The 15372-nt window shown below is 39.0% G+C and overlaps 8 protein-coding genes across 8 annotated transcripts; 5 read left to right on the plus strand and 3 right to left on the minus strand.

The window, feature by feature from the left end:
* Nucleotides 1-234: 234 nt before the first annotated feature.
* On the plus strand, nt 235-731 carry FOA43_003847 (uncharacterized protein; the record flags this gene model as incomplete). The annotated part of the gene is made up of 2 exons (XM_038924095.1): nt 235-238; nt 439-731. 2 exons carry the CDS (start codon nt 235-237, stop codon nt 729-731), a joined length of 297 nt encoding a protein of 98 aa, XP_038780023.1.
* Nucleotides 732-753: 22 nt separating this feature from the next.
* On the minus strand, nt 754-2949 carry FOA43_003848 (uncharacterized protein; the record flags this gene model as incomplete). The annotated part of the gene is made up of 1 exon (XM_038924096.1): nt 754-2949. One exon carries the CDS (start codon nt 2947-2949, stop codon nt 754-756), a length of 2196 nt encoding a protein of 731 aa, XP_038780024.1.
* Nucleotides 2950-4055: 1106 nt separating this feature from the next.
* On the plus strand, nt 4056-4280 carry FOA43_003849 (uncharacterized protein; the record flags this gene model as incomplete). Its single annotated transcript, XM_038924097.1, has 1 exon — nt 4056-4280. The coding sequence occupies one exon, from the start codon at nt 4056-4058 to the stop codon at nt 4278-4280; it is 225 nt and encodes a 74-aa protein (XP_038780025.1).
* Nucleotides 4281-4417: 137 nt separating this feature from the next.
* FOA43_003850 (uncharacterized protein) lies at nt 4418-5767 on the minus strand (the record flags this gene model as incomplete). The annotated part of the gene is made up of 4 exons (XM_038924098.1): nt 4418-4473; nt 4518-4525; nt 4596-4627; nt 4724-5767. 4 exons carry the CDS (start codon nt 5765-5767, stop codon nt 4418-4420), a joined length of 1140 nt encoding a protein of 379 aa, XP_038780026.1.
* Nucleotides 5768-6264: 497 nt separating this feature from the next.
* FOA43_003851 (uncharacterized protein) lies at nt 6265-6900 on the plus strand (the record flags this gene model as incomplete). Its single annotated transcript, XM_038924099.1, has 1 exon — nt 6265-6900. One exon carries the CDS (start codon nt 6265-6267, stop codon nt 6898-6900), a length of 636 nt encoding a protein of 211 aa, XP_038780027.1.
* Nucleotides 6901-7044: 144 nt separating this feature from the next.
* Nucleotides 7045-9369, plus strand: FOA43_003852 (uncharacterized protein; the record flags this gene model as incomplete). The annotated part of the gene is made up of 1 exon (XM_038924100.1): nt 7045-9369. One exon carries the CDS (start codon nt 7045-7047, stop codon nt 9367-9369), a length of 2325 nt encoding a protein of 774 aa, XP_038780028.1.
* A 553-nt stretch (nt 9370-9922) lies between these two features.
* On the plus strand, nt 9923-11352 carry FOA43_003853 (uncharacterized protein; the record flags this gene model as incomplete). Its single annotated transcript, XM_038924101.1, has 2 exons — nt 9923-10997; nt 11291-11352. 2 exons carry the CDS (start codon nt 9923-9925, stop codon nt 11350-11352), a joined length of 1137 nt encoding a protein of 378 aa, XP_038780029.1.
* Nucleotides 11353-11534: 182 nt separating this feature from the next.
* Nucleotides 11535-14021, minus strand: FOA43_003854 (uncharacterized protein; the record flags this gene model as incomplete). Its single annotated transcript, XM_038924102.1, has 1 exon — nt 11535-14021. One exon carries the CDS (start codon nt 14019-14021, stop codon nt 11535-11537), a length of 2487 nt encoding a protein of 828 aa, XP_038780030.1.
* Between the last annotated feature and the right edge of the window lie 1351 nt (nt 14022-15372).

Here is a 15372-nt window from a genome sequence, read left to right on the forward strand (position 1 = left end):
TGATTTTCGTATCCAGTCCTTCCTTTTTGAGCTGTTTTGGCTATTTCAAGATTTAAATGTCTCCGAGCTCTTATCAGATGTACATGCTAGAGAGATCTGGGAACCAGTATACAACTGTGCAAAAATTTTTGCATTACAAGAGTGATTCTACTGTTGTCGCTCCACCTTCATGTGATGGACTTGAATGGTTTCCTAATACAAATATATGGGATGTGGAAGATAGCCAGCGATCAAATGGGTATATTAGCCTTAGACCAGGATCAAAATGGTCTGTCGATAGGATAAGTAGACTCTACGGGCTGATGGAGCGAGTTCTGATGGAAAAACAAAGGTTCAGGGTAAAATCACGCTTTCAGTTCGATAAGCTCCCGCTGAACGTACTCATAAATTGTGCGAATAAGGCATTTGAGTTTGAAAATTGGTCAAGTGAGATCGTAGAGGGATCTTCCAAGCTAATGAAATTTGAAGAACAAAAATTTGATGACGAGAGACCGTCTCGATATACCATTGAGTTTGAGGTCAAAGTTAAGCTCAGCTTAAATGATGGTACCACGATAGTGAAGAAAGGACTGGGGAAGTCCACTTTTATTCCCTCAAAGAATGCAGCATTTATAAAAAGTCAGAAGGAGGCATGTACAGACGGGTTAAAGCGCTGCTTTTACGGATTGATCGAATTACTCATTGACTACGAGGAGAAAGTGAAAAGTGGGTTCTTTGACAAATATATCTAATATTATTATGACTATGTCTGGTTTACATCAACGCGTCCACTAAATCGTCACCTTTAATAATACCGGTGACGAGAATCACCACCTGTTTACTTCGGGTGACTTCATTTTTCGATAGGACATATCTGAGCGTAGCAATCTCACTGTAAGTGAGGCCCCCTATTACTGAGACAATAATCATATCTTTGCGTTGAGAGTAGTAGTTTTTTAGTTGTGACATCTTAGGAGGTATTAAAGTGGAAAATAGGCTTCTTTTGCTTTCAGGAACCAACAAATCTTGATAAACCTCGCCATTCAAATCACTCATACTCAAATTATCCCATCCATACTTCTTATATCGTGTCAGACTTTGTCGATCCTGTTGCTGCTGTGGCTGAGCATGCCTTCCAGAGGCAGCCCCTTTAGTGAAACCTCGATCATATACAGCTTGAACTAGTCTCGTTATCAATGGAACATAGCCAGGCAAAGCAAAATCGGCCTCAGCAGGATTCAACAAATTTTGATCTTTCACAATTGGTAGGAGATTCATACTGTTAGCTACCGAAGCGAAATCTTTGATAAGTTGATACTTTCCAAAGTCCCGATCATCTGGTGCTGTTGTCGAAAGGAAATTCAACTGGGCTTCACGTGGATAGAAAAACTTGAGCTCTCGAAGTTTGATAAAGAGAGGCATGTACTGAATTCCGTACATATTAAGTATTGAATTTTTCAACGTGTTATACTCAGACTCTCTAACTCCCTTTTTCACTATGCTTGTCATGATTAGTAGTTTCATTATATCCTCAATGGATGGTTCATACTTGTAAAGGATATCAAGAATCTTGGTGCAGTTATTCTTGCTATCAAAATTATCGGCTATAATATCCTGTTGAAGCTCAATGAACTCGTTGTAATAACCATAAGAAGGGGTATCTACAAGGTCGTCCTCCGCAAGGAGTGAGTCAACTTGGCTGCCAGGCTGCACAGGCTTCAAAGTGGATACAATACGTTCTGCTAGAGAAGTATGTCTCTGAACCCAAGTTTGTAATGTCTTTAGCTGGTTTAATCCTCCCATAAACTGCTTTATTTCGTCAATGTCCTTTAAGCTCTTTCTTTTATCATAGTCAGATTGCAATTGCTTGGCCCTGGCGTTAAGTACAGATCCAACCATGGAGATATTGAGATCTCTTATGGAAGGATAAATCTCATCAGTTGGATCTCCGAGAACAACAGTAGTTAAACCCTTATCGACGTCATCAGCCTCGGCATGTCCATTCTTGTTGAGCTCTTTATCATCCTCTTTGTATTTCAAAATTCCCAAAGCAGTTCCCAGAACCTCGTCGCAAAGTCCAGTATATGATAATTGAGTCATTAAACAACTCATGATATCAACCCCTCTGTCTAGACATACCAAATCCACGTTTCGGTTGAAAAAGGAGAATTGATCTGAAAACAAAGTTTCATCCTGATCATCAATAAGCTTTGTAATATTTGCCGGTAGATGAGCAAGATGCTCATTATATAGCCTCTGGTATATCTTCCAGAACTTTACGGACCAATCACCCTTTAAATAGATATTTGTGATGCGGATTTTATAATTGGACTTGATTACCATCTGTAGCAACGCTTTCGCCAAGGATTCGATTGGTTCTATGGATTCATATTTGAGAAGTTTATCAAGTCCACCATGCTTTAAATCTAGGGTGAGTATATCATCGTCTATAACATTCAGTTTACCCAAAGTCCAATGATAGACGTTTTGCAAATCACCCCAAACGCCTTGTGTTTCCAACAGAAACTGGGAGCATTGTTGTTTATTGGAGTCAACAAAAATGACACTAACAGCAAGATTACCCTGATTAAAGATTGTCATTTTTTCTTTTAGAAAGTGTGCCAAACCAATCAGATCGTCAAGGCTTACAAGATCAAGCATCACGACAAAACTGTGAAACTGCCCTGTAAGAAAAGAATAATCATAATGATGAGTATCCTTATAGTCAAGCCAGATAACTTTAGAGATTCCTGTAGACTCTCGAAGTCTCGAAAAGGATGTTAGAGAGTTGATTCTAGAACTTAGAGACTCATCTAGTAAAAGGAGATGTCCCGATGAAGAGGATTCGGAGACGGGAACAGATATGCTGGCAAATATATCGATAAGTTCATCAAGCGCCGATTGACGGATTGTTTTAAGATCCAGCAAGTTGGCATTTATACCAGACACAGGCGGTATGAATTCGGGCATGAAGTTAAAGAGCTAAACAAATCGAGTCGACCGCAGCTTCTCTGTAAACGGTGGTGAACTAGTTGGTAGTATTTTCATTCATTTAAGAAAAAAAAAATAAAGAGTAGATAGTTAGGCCAAATAAATAAATAAGAAAATAAGGTTGAGAGAAGAGAAGTAAATGTAAAATGGGTTGACTAGACAAAATCAAACGATAAGACAGCAAGAATAGAGAGGACAAATAATAATAGTGGTAGACCCTCCTCCAGTCGATAATAGATTAAATGCATAAAAAGCGAATATGCATTCAAGCCTGTTCCTCAACTAGCTTCTTAGCTGCCAATTCAGCATAGTACTTTTCTCTTCTAGCGACCATAGGCTTGTGAATACCAAACCACCAAGTGCAGCCCAAAGCAATACCCAATGACATACCTAATCAATTTGTGTTAGTTCATCGAAACAGAGGATATAATATATTCCCTTAATACATACCAGTAGTAATGTCCACGATGATCCTCTTTCTCATGAAACCCGTGATCGGTGCAATCATTTTTGTGAAATATAGGTTCTGAAGTTGATGTATAGTATGATCAAACAAGAAAGAAGCAGTTCGTTTTGAGTTAAATATCCAGAGCTTTTTTTCTATTACATTTTTAATCAGGGAATAAAGTAACCTTACCTTATTCTAATGGGGGGGGGGGAGCCAAATAGATGAAAAAGCCAGAGAGAGAATTCACGCGGTGAGATAACTCGACCGGCAGCCTCTTGGTGGATCCTGGTAATCTCGCGGTAACTCTCGCGGTAACTTCTCCCATGGAGCACCTCGTATGATTTTTTGACTCTAATTGTGCAATAGCCAATCAGCGAATCTAGAAAGCAGTAAGGCGAGAAAAAAAATATTCACGGTGCTGGAATTCTGCCATTTGAAATGATGTGCAAACCTGAGTGGCGAGATATAGAAGAAGTTTCTGACTCTCCGGTTACCTTCAGATAAAGAGTATCTTACAAAAGTTTTTGCGAGATTGATTATCTGAACAGCAGTTTCTTTTGTAATCTTTGTTCTTCCGTGCTTGAACAGTTCATTTGCTCATTTTTCTTCATCCATTTGCTTTAATTATTCAACCATCATGTTCGCCAGACTATTCGAAAAGCAGGCCAAGAGGGCTTTTTCTTCATCCTCTAAACAGATGATTCATCACCCATTTAAGGAAGGTGTTTACAGTAACATTCCATTCAAGGTTCACAACAGAAAAATTCCTTACGCTATTCCTCATATCACATTCTTTGCTCTAGGATTTATTATTCCTGTTGTTGCTGTCGTTATTCAACAGAGAAGGGCTGGCATTATCTAGATATAGGTTAACATGATCTTATTGGTATCAGTCTCTACTTTCTTATTTATTTTCACTTCGACACTCTTATTTATTGAATTAAGACCACGGATATATTTATATATACTATAATTATTGTATTTGGATGCCGATTAACACTAATCCAAGTCCTCCATGCCGCGACCAGGATCGTCATTAGAGGGATCAGAGGAAGCTGCATGTTCCGAATGTTCTGTCAAATGCGAAGGCTGTACCGACAGCGAAGGCTGTACCGACTGCGACGACTGCGACGACTGTGTTTGCTGAGATGCAGCGCCATTTGAATTTCCCAGAAACGCAGACACAGCAACCTGTGCAAGTCCCCTTAGCTGGTCACCTGGACTTGAAGAACCACCAGTACCACCAGCGCCACCAGCACCGCTATCTGCGCTGACCGGTTGATGCTGTGTTAATGCATTACTTACCTGAGATGCGATTGTCGTCGCAAGTCCTCTAGCGAAGTCTGCACCGTTGAGTGGCTGTCCAGCTTGGACCCTACGATTCATAAATCCTTGGGCAGCGTTATGAGCGGCCATGTGAACGTTACTCTGCTGAGCAGAGGACGAAGTGGACGTAGAGGTGGTACCGGTATTCTGTAAAGCAGTAGGAATGATAGGCTCACCTTCTCTCTCTGTACCCACAGCCTCCGGAATATTTGCTTGGCCCGATATTTGACTAATGAAATCCATTAATCCATTCGTCTGATTCGGAGCCATATTAAACGAAGCACTGAATCCATTTGGCCCCTGCACATGTGTAGAATTTGGAGATGCCGTGGCAGTGTCAGCGGTTCCAGCGGTCCCAGCGGTCCCAGTGGCTCCTTCAGCTTCTTCGGTGGTAGGCACTCCTCCAGTATTACCGGTTCGATTGATCAACTGCGCTAGAAATGGAACACTGGAAGCCATACTGATACCTCCAGGAAAACGAGGTCCTTCATTGCGATCTATGCTCTCAGAAACGCTACCTGTGGCCACGGTAGGCTGATTTGAGGCATGAGACCTCAATGAATGGTAACTGTCAAGACAAATCCGAACATCATCGGTAATAATGCTATCTATATAGTTTTGAGAGTAACCCTGCTGCCTTGCACGACCCTCAGCTAATCTAATGGCCTCTTTCAATTGGCTCTTAAACCTTTCGAGCTGATGAGGTCGCTTAGAAGAGATCTTCACAGCCTTGACGTAGTTCTCAAGAGACGCAACTGTATTGCCCTCATATAACATCAAAAAGCCCAACTGGCAGTAGCTAGGTACATAATCTGAATTAATCTCTAGTGATTTTTTCAAATCCTCTTCTGCCTCCTTGATGGAGTCAACCTTGATCAATGCCGCTGCCCTATTGCAATAAAGAGCATATGAAGTAGGAACAAGATCAATGCATCGCGTATAACAAACTAGAGAGCCACCATAATTACCATTACGAAACTTCTCATTACCCTGAGCTCGTAAACGATCAAATTCTTCAGTCATAGTGAACAAACAAAATGGTGATTAAGGGGATACCTGATGGATTAAAGGCGCAAATGTTTTAGAAAGTTTTCTATCTAATTTTGCGCGACCTCGAATGTCTCCCAGACCTAGAAATTAGAGGACAGAACTACAAGAATAATACAATAGAATCCATAAAAAGAGCTGGAATGGTATCTGCAAGGTATTTGACTGTATTCTAAAGGGTGGCGCTGTTTCTGAAGTAACAATCAATCACGGCAAGTCTAGCAGCCTGGACTCCGAATGGACTCCTACATGTGCCATTCAGTCACGTGTCGGAATCTAAGTTTTCATTAGATTTTCCGTCTTCCTTCAAAGGTCACACGCATCGCATTTCTCAGAAACGCCGTCATCATTATATTTTCTTGCCCTGAGCTTGGGGAATATTTATAGTTATCATACTTTCCATTAAAGAAGAATACATGTGGTCTAGTAGACGAGGAGATAACGATAAAGAAACAAGTGTAAAAACAACAAGAATGGAAAGCAAAGCTGATAGCTTCAAAGAAACCTATGATTCTGGCATGGATATTGATCCCGAAAAGACTATTCCCAATCCTCCAAAATACGAAAGACAGATCTGTCTCGATGATGCTAAATCATTAACAAACTTTCTTAAACTTTCCAGATTGAACGTTGATGATAGCATTAGAACCCGGATCAACAGTGTGATAAATCATCACGAATCGAAGGATAAGAAATCAATTCTTTCATTTCAGAGGCCTAACTATGCCACGGATTCACCGTGCTTACCGCTCATTAAACAATTCATTTTTCCACAATGGTGCAGAAGAGTTGATGCTATCAAATTTTGTCAGAGCGAAGTAACTGAAATGGCCAAGGAGGTAGAAAATGATCCAGATTTGAATATGTCAGATGAGGAGAGGAACGAACTCTTGAGGATTGATCCATATGCAATGAGGGATATTGCAAGAAAAAAGATTGAAAAAAGTGAAGAGATTAATGCTCTGATCACTAAATGGGCCAACGAGAGGGAAATTGAGGGTATCGTTAGAGAAAGAAGCGAAGAAGTAATTTACGATCTATGCGATATTACCAACTTTGATGTGAAACACGAGTTCTTGAAGTACTGTGGTGGTGTGAGCAAGAAATAGTAAAAGCACTAAAATTCTGGTCCTTTGTATCTTTCCTACTACAATCATGTATATAGACAATTATGCTCAACCCGAAGTGCGCGAATCGACTTGACTAGACTAACATTTTTTTTTAACCTGTTGTTTACTTCACTATTTATGGCCATGCCTAAAAACGTCAAATATTATCAGTTTATCAATGCTGCAATTGATAGATTGGTGAATAACTCGAACGAATCTCTTGATTTTGAAGAAATAGACAAAATCCTTCTTGAACTCACTGCAATTGTGCCCAATAAAGGCCTAGATTTAGTGCAGGTCAACTCGTTGTTAGATATAGTATTGGATTCTGGCAATCAGTACGCTTTTAAAAATGCTCAAAAGCAGAAAATGATTTCTCTATTGGTTAGTTATGATTTTATTGACATCGACACAGTATTGAAGGTGCTTAGTTCTTTTAAGATTTCAGGTTATTCTAGCAAAAAAAAATACATTTCTAGGAAATTGCAGATCAATCTATGCAAATGGCTCGTTTCTAACTTCTACAACATGAAATTGAATCGGCAGTACATTCTTCTGTTTCCTTTTATCTTCAATTTGCTAAGCGTTGGATATCTCCGAGAACACATATGTTTATTTCTCGTATATCTAATACAATTTGGGTCATCTTACATTGATAATCAGTTCAAGCCCAAATACACTCTTAATAAATACAAACTCAGCATTCTCACTGAATTATTGATAAAGGATAGAAAAATCGTGCCCCTAGCATTGGTAGTGCTAGATCATCTTGGCCTGTTTCATATTCCTGAATTGAGTCCCTATTATTTTAAACTTCAGGCCGTGACCGAGATGATTATACCCACAGCAAGATTATTTGGCGATCTTGATCAATCCAGATTTGATATTTTGAATCAAGTTTGTATTGCAAGATTCGGTCAGGGGAAAAATGTACATATCAGAAAATTGCAAACTCAATTTGATTTACTTTTCGAAATAGTGAAGACTCTTGAAGCCAAGTTCTCCAAGAAATCAGAACTATCCATGAAAAAGCATAAGACAGATGAATGCTTATCTTCGGGTGGTGATGCCACCCTACTTTTTCTTGAGCAGCTCAAAATAGGAAACTGTCTAACGGTAAAGTCCTACTGCGATAACGTCGATAAAACCCCCCAACGAAGGCAGGTCCTTTCGTTTTTGGAATATTTAGCAGAGGCACCTTATAAATCAGGACACAAACAACTTTTTTCCACTATTTATCCACTTTTAGATGGCCTCATCAAGATGGACTACTCACAGTTGGGTAATGCATTAGAGACAATTCTCAATATTCGGAATGATTATCCAACGTTGGATGGTGAAAGGTATATGATACTCGATGGATTATTAGAATTTACTACCCATTCAATGGAGCTTCCCAATACTGTGGTTGAATTAATTACTCACTTCCCATATAAGCCGACAGTGCAATTCAATCTCTGGGAGTTTGTTCCCTATTTACCACCAACTAGTTGGACAATATTCGAGCCAGTACTGGAACAGTTAACAAAACTTGGATCGGGAATGTCCTTTACGGAGTTCAACTTTGCTATCATTGAAATGATCGACAACTGGCTGGTAAAGATGCAGCTTAATGAACAATTTGACGAGCTTGAATTGTGGCAATCGGTGAATAATATTGTTGAAAAGCTGCTATCAATGTATTCTCTTAATATGCCTTTGGCAGATCAAGTGTTGTTTTTGCGGGTTATTCAAATTATGCATACAATACCTTTCAAGTATCTCAAGATAACCAATTTGGTTCTGCCAACTTCATTGGTGTATGGACTTTATTTCAGCAATAACTCAATTATCATTGATGCCATATGTAGGCATATCACCTACAGCAAGAAGTACTTTGGAGAATACGGATCTGAATATATTGCTGAGAGATCCAAAAGAATTGAAGGCGACAATGATATCAACCAGTCAATTTCTATTGACTCCTTGAATACACTCAAGGAGATTCATAATTCGTATGTGATGGACTTATGTAACATTGTATGGAGGGACAGAGCTTTCGAGAAAACGGCAACTTCTACAGGAAAGGGATTCGCACTTCCGCTTGAATTTACTACCCAACTATGGAATATGATGATTTCGATTGATGATATTACTGGGCCTGAAACTGCAAAGAGATATTATAACCTTTTCTATGCACCGGCATTTGCATCAATAGTCGCTGGGATTATTAGTACAGTGGAAGAGCAACAAGGGACAAGGATCCGGCTTGTAGGTCCGCTAGACGAAGTAAAATTCAATAATTTGAAGACAACAAAACCAAGCAAATGGATTTCTGGTGAGCAACTAGTCTCGAGTTACGATCGATTCAGAATCAGGATTTTGGACAAATTGCACAACATTGGGTTTGCTGGATTAGGAAATCTACTTTTCAGTTCACTAAGAAGTCTTTCAATTATGCGTGCAGGTCAGATCGAAAATGCAGTTTGAACGATTATTGATAATAAGACGAAAAAGAAAAGCTAATATGATAAGCGGATAAAACTACCATAAACGGAAAATATAATTCCGCTGAAAAACGGTTAAGTCGCTGAGAGCTAATTTAATATCTTCAAGTAATACCTTTCTTTTTAGATATCCTTTTGATGAACCTTATTCTTCTCTTTCTTTCAATCTTTAACTAGCATATTGTCTGGTGATCTTGATTGAAACTCAGTATTATATGAGATCATTTCAAAAGCCACGTCTTGATGCAGCTTCTAAAAGGCCGGTTGAAAATCCAATAAGCCTGGACCGAAAAGGAGATGACTCGTCTGCTGTTACAACAGGGAAAAGTGCCTCGAAGGTCGCGCCTGCCTACGAATTTCAAGTAGATGATAGCCTAGATCGACCAGACTTAGATTATGATTCGGAAGATGCCGATATCACAGGCCTGTCACATTATCGAATGTATCACGGTCATCAAGTGGTGATTGAAACTAAAGATATAGCCCTTTCCACCAAACTCAAATTCCAATTCTTCTCGGCAAACCTTAATCTAATCATGCTTGGACTTATAGATCAGACGCTCGGTTCTGTTATGGAGTATGTTTTGGCGGACTATCAAATTGACAGAATCAAAGTTTCATACCTTTTTCTCGTGAGCACCTTTGGATATGTGCCGGCCAGTTTCTTAAATCACTTTCTAATATACAACTTTGGTCTTTTCAAAGTATATCTTTCTGGAGTTGTATGTCTCTGCGTTGGTTGCAGTATATATGGACTTAAATCTCCTTATTTGTGTCTTATGTTGGGATCTTTGATTAACGGATTCGGCTCAGGGTTGACAGACTGCTGTATCAATATTTTTATTGGTAATCTAAAGCACTCAAACCAGCTTCTAGGTGTTATGCATTCTAGTTATGGTTTGGGTTGCTTAATTAGTCCTGCACTTGTCATAAATCTTATAAATAGGGGGTTTCCTTGGCCACATTTTTACTTCTTGATAGCTGCGGTGGGTCTTGCTAACTTTGCCTGCGTTTGGTTCTCTTACAGTAATGAGACCAAATGGAAGTTTAGATATGTGTCCGATTATGATAGAAAACTGAATGGTGATAATGGAGATGAAACCACCGCCTGGGAGACCATTCAGAATAAGTACGTGCTTTTCTACTCTTTTGCATTATTCGTTTACATAGGTAGTGAATTAAGCGTCGGCATTTGGTTATTCAACTACGTTTTTAATATAAAGCGGGTCACTGAACAAACGGCGTCTTTCATTACTAGCGGATACTGGGCCTGCGTGACTCTTGGGAGATTTTTCCTTGGCTTTGTCACTGGAAAGTACTTTGATAGACTGGAAGTTCGGGCCATCATTATTTATTGCAGCTTGGTGGTGATTTTTTGCTCAGGTTTTTGGGCTTTAAGTGCAAGTGTTGTTGCACAAACAGTTTGCATTTTTGGTATGGGATTCTTCGTTGGACCGCTATTTGCTACGAGCGTGGTTATTGCTCTTCGCTCTCTTCCTCAAAGGTACACCGTTAGTGGAATATCGCTAATTGCAGGATTAGGAAGCGCTGGTGCTGCCGTGATACCTCCTATAATGGGCTTTGTCTCTGAGAAATTTGGTGCCGGTCATGGTGAAGGCCTTGTATACTTTCCGGTTTTGGTCCTAATAACATTCAGTTTTGCAGGTTCCCTATGGTTATGTTTTTATTTATTACATCGGAAAACTTTCGATCTTTTCCAAAGATTGAGCTGATTCTCAAAGTGCAGTATTATAATGCTGCATCGCATATACAATCAAGGGTTTATGAAAATCGAATAATATAGTGAATGTTGCCGAAGTAGACATATAAAGATAAAAGAATTTATCGAAGGTATTGGCTCAGCCGAAAATACTGATGCTCTCTGTCAATGCTATCATCTGGAGTTGTTTTGAGTATCGAAAAAATTACCGTATTTGAAAAGTATGTCATGATGGCAACACCTTGAGATGAGCCTGCAAATGAGCTGAATTCTCATCTATGAAGGTGATTGCATGGAAAAACCTGGATAGTGTAAAATATATTTACCTGCTTTGAATTATGTATAACTGATGTTCCATCAGACAAGAGCTCTTCAATTGATTCCGTATCGATTTCTTAACCTGAATCAGCTGCATAATTATCTGGGGGTTATATATTGCCTTCTGTATCCCACTTACAGAGTTCTTTTAACGAAAATCCTTCTGCATTAGGGAAGAACGAATTGTCGAAATATTGCCTTTGATGAACCTCATGGGAAGCGGAAACGTCTTCTGTGATTACTTTGAATGAAGGTTTCCAGTTTTTGTTTATTAGAAAAAGACCAACAGGAGCAGAATCAAGAGCAGACGAGGAAGCTGTAGATAAAGAACCAGTTTCGGTAGACTCAATGCCTTCGAATATCCTTTGAAGGTTTATTTCTTGACGAATGATACCATTTTGACTATTTTCGGAAATATTATTAACCGCACCATTCTGTGCATTGGTCAGAAGAATAACTAGTGGATTTTCGTGATGAGCACCTTTGGTATCAGATCCCTTACCGAAATCACTTGCATCCAAATCGTCTATAGATATTTCGGGGTCGGAAAACACACTATCGGTGAAAAGTTTATCCACATCGATACGTATATCCGCAAATCTCTTTTGCTCTTCACCAGATGGGAAATCAACATAATTTTCAGTAGAATATTTATGATCATAAGATCCAGAAAGAGTTAGCAAAGGGTCTCTTACATTTGAAATTCCTTCACTACTAAAACTACCCGGTAGTTTCAAAGATAAGATGGCTTGAATCATTTTCAGATTGATAGGCATATAATTATGAATTTTCTCTAGGGCGAACAGCATCGGATAAGATTCAGGCCATTTAAACACGCTGCTCTTCAAAATCTGGAATATTTGAACAAGAAATCTACGGGCTGCATTGGAAATTGATTCTTCATCGCTGTAGGTGAGAGATGACATAATAATAGTGGAAACGGAGAGAGCATTATGAATCATCAAGATATAATGAACCAGCATGTTGCTGTTCACCATAAAATTTAAAACTTGCATTATCATTTGTGCAGCCTGAAAAGATATTGCCCAAGATGGATAATTCTCATTAGGGTTCCGAACAATTTCAGCCTGATGAATAGTCATCAACAAAGCATAATATTGAAACATAAGTGTTGCTGCTTGGAAGTTGTGGGTTACTTTATCATTCACTTCAAACTTGAATTCACTTGGAATACTCTCAAGCCATCTTATAAGAATCAAATCACATCTCTTCAATAACGGAACAATAGATCTGCCTTCTACTACAAGACGGGACATTAGATGTTGCTGTTCAATAACATCTCCCACAGTTCTGCTAAAGGTGGCTAAACAAATGGTGTATCTAATTTCTGTGCTACTCATTCCAGTTCCTTGAAGATCCATTTCTGTCAACATTGGTACCGTTGAATTTTTTAAATCAATCATCAATGGCCTGCCAAATTCAAGGCTACTTAATCTGTCTTTTAGAACTAGCAGCCACCATAATCTCTTAATTTCTCTTTTCTGCATTTTGTCCGCTTTCTTTAGACCACCTCGATGATATTCATACTGCATAGCCACAGAAATAGCTACGCAAGTCCAGTAGTCATCGTTTTTGCCCAATCCAATCATACATTCTTGATGAGTAGAGAAGCATAGCAATGATTGAACTAATGCAACTGGGTCTGCTTCTAAAGACATATCAAAGATAGCTTTAGCTCTGCGGAAAAATACTTCTGTAATTTTCTTAACCTTCAATCTCTCTTCTGCCCTGCATTGAAATGTGTTGCAGTGCATTGCACCCACATAGAAAATAGTGTTCAATAGCAAAAGAGAAGGAGGTTTCCTTAGATTTTTATAATCTCTTTTGAATGCAACCTTGTCAACCACAGGAAATTTGGTATTGAAGTTATCAAAAAAGTTGTCAATGAACATCTGTGCCAGTCCCTCATCCGGTATACTGAAACAACCATGCCTTACTAACGTGTACATATCAAGTTCATTCAACTCATAGCAACGTGTCTGGCCAGTCTTTTGATACCAATTAATGACACCTTTCACCACACTGCTCAAAGAGGGTTGTGAACCAGAAAATTTTGCTTCCAATAAAGTTGGAATCTCTTCCTTAAGAACGTCGTCTGGTTCCAACTTCACAGAGCTTAAACGTGGGAATTCTTTCTGGTAATCCGGCCTGACAATTTTATTTCTTGAGTTGTCAAATGATGTAGAGTTATCTGTATTTTTTTTGTCAGAAGATAACTGGTTGTCTAAGCATTGGACTTTTTCTAGTTTCCTCTTTGAAAATTCGTTTTGTAATGAATTGACAGATTTTCCACGATTTGCTCTGCGTCTTTTACGAATATAAAGAACACATGGCTTCCCTAAAATAGCACAGTTTGTGCATGGGTCAGTATCCTTTAGAGACAAATCACACTTCACCTTTCTGTTATGGCATAAGACACAAGCTTTGGGTGATCTAACATAGCCGCGCTTATTATATGAGAAAGTAGTTCTACCTTTGGTCCAGGTATTTGCCACCTTCACCTTGGGACCCAGATTAGTGTTGGGGTTTATAATTAGATTCGGGCTCTTATTCTCCTGAGTGAAGGTCTCATTCATGATAATGAAAGATAGTGCATACAAAGTTAGAAGGAAAAAGATAGGGGAAATTAGAGATGTTGTTGATTAGGGCCGACTAATGAACGGAGGGAGGGCTGAACGGAGTACATCAAAAAGTCAATTCAAAAAAAATATCCTACACGATGAGCGGTCGCCAGTTTCTCGATACAAAAAGCCTGATCTTTCCTGTCTCTCTTTAGCTTATGCATAGTCAGCTACCGCGCATCAAATTCAGATCAAGCGCACGATTGCATGCATCAAAACAAATGGATCGCATGTTCGCATACAATCATAATAAGATAAATTTCAGGCAGCTAGAATTGAAGCATTTACTTCCTTTGGCACATCGCTTAGTAGCTTGTATCGTCTTACTGTTGAGTTATCTATATGTTCTTCGTTATAGTCTGAAATATAAAATATGAACTCCTTTACAAAACTCAACTATCCTTCCCTATTTTAAGGCAGTGGTTTTCTTTCTTTTGTTTTTCTCTTGCATGATAATAGCACATCCATATATTATTGGCCGATCTTATTGTAATTCATGCCGGTCGTCTTAACTCATTTCGCTTATATTGCGCTCTTCGGGTGGTGTGGTTGGTGCCAAAGCTATTCCACACATACAATTCCGGTCGATATATCTTTTTTCCTTGATAGAAGAAATATGTGGACATATACGGAATCCTTATTGATATTTTTTGCGAATACACCCATCCCCCAATTATCATCGATTCACTGTGAATATCGCAGACGCAATTATGCTGCATTCGTCTTGCAGCTGCTCGTAATCATTTTCCGCCTCCCAAGCCTCATTATGAAGCTTTTCATGTTTATTTTTGTTGTTCTTTCCTCTTTTCTTTATCCTCCTATTTTGTCTGCTTTGTTTCTTTTTTTGCGCCATTTGTTCACGGCATACTCATTTTTTGGAACAGAGAAGAAAATACGAAACAACGAATCGCTTCGTATCACTGGAACACGTAACATTTTCTAGTGGTTCATATCAGCCATTATCGATTGGACTTAACTACTTTCTTTCCTCCCGTTTAGCTACGCCTCAGGAGGAGTTTTCCAATCATATTCTCTTACCATTCTGCATCTGGGTAAAACTCGGTTAACATTTCTTATCATAAGCATATACATCAACATAAACATTTTCGTAATTGTACTCTATACTGCTGTTGCATCTCTCTCTACTTCTGGATGTCTTAGGTGGATGACCTGACCTCCTCACATAATGATTTTGTAATCACCTCCGTGCACCACTAATAAAGATTGAAGTCAAAAAGAGTCAGCCTGTAGTTCTGACTTGAAATGACTGCGGCCCAGTTTCGTCTGTGGTTTTGCGTTCAGATCT

Source organism: Brettanomyces nanus, chromosome 4, assembly GCF_011074865.1.
Source record: "Brettanomyces nanus chromosome 4, complete sequence".
In the NCBI taxonomy this organism is placed as follows: Eukaryota; Fungi; Ascomycota; class Pichiomycetes; order Pichiales; family Pichiaceae; genus Brettanomyces; species Brettanomyces nanus.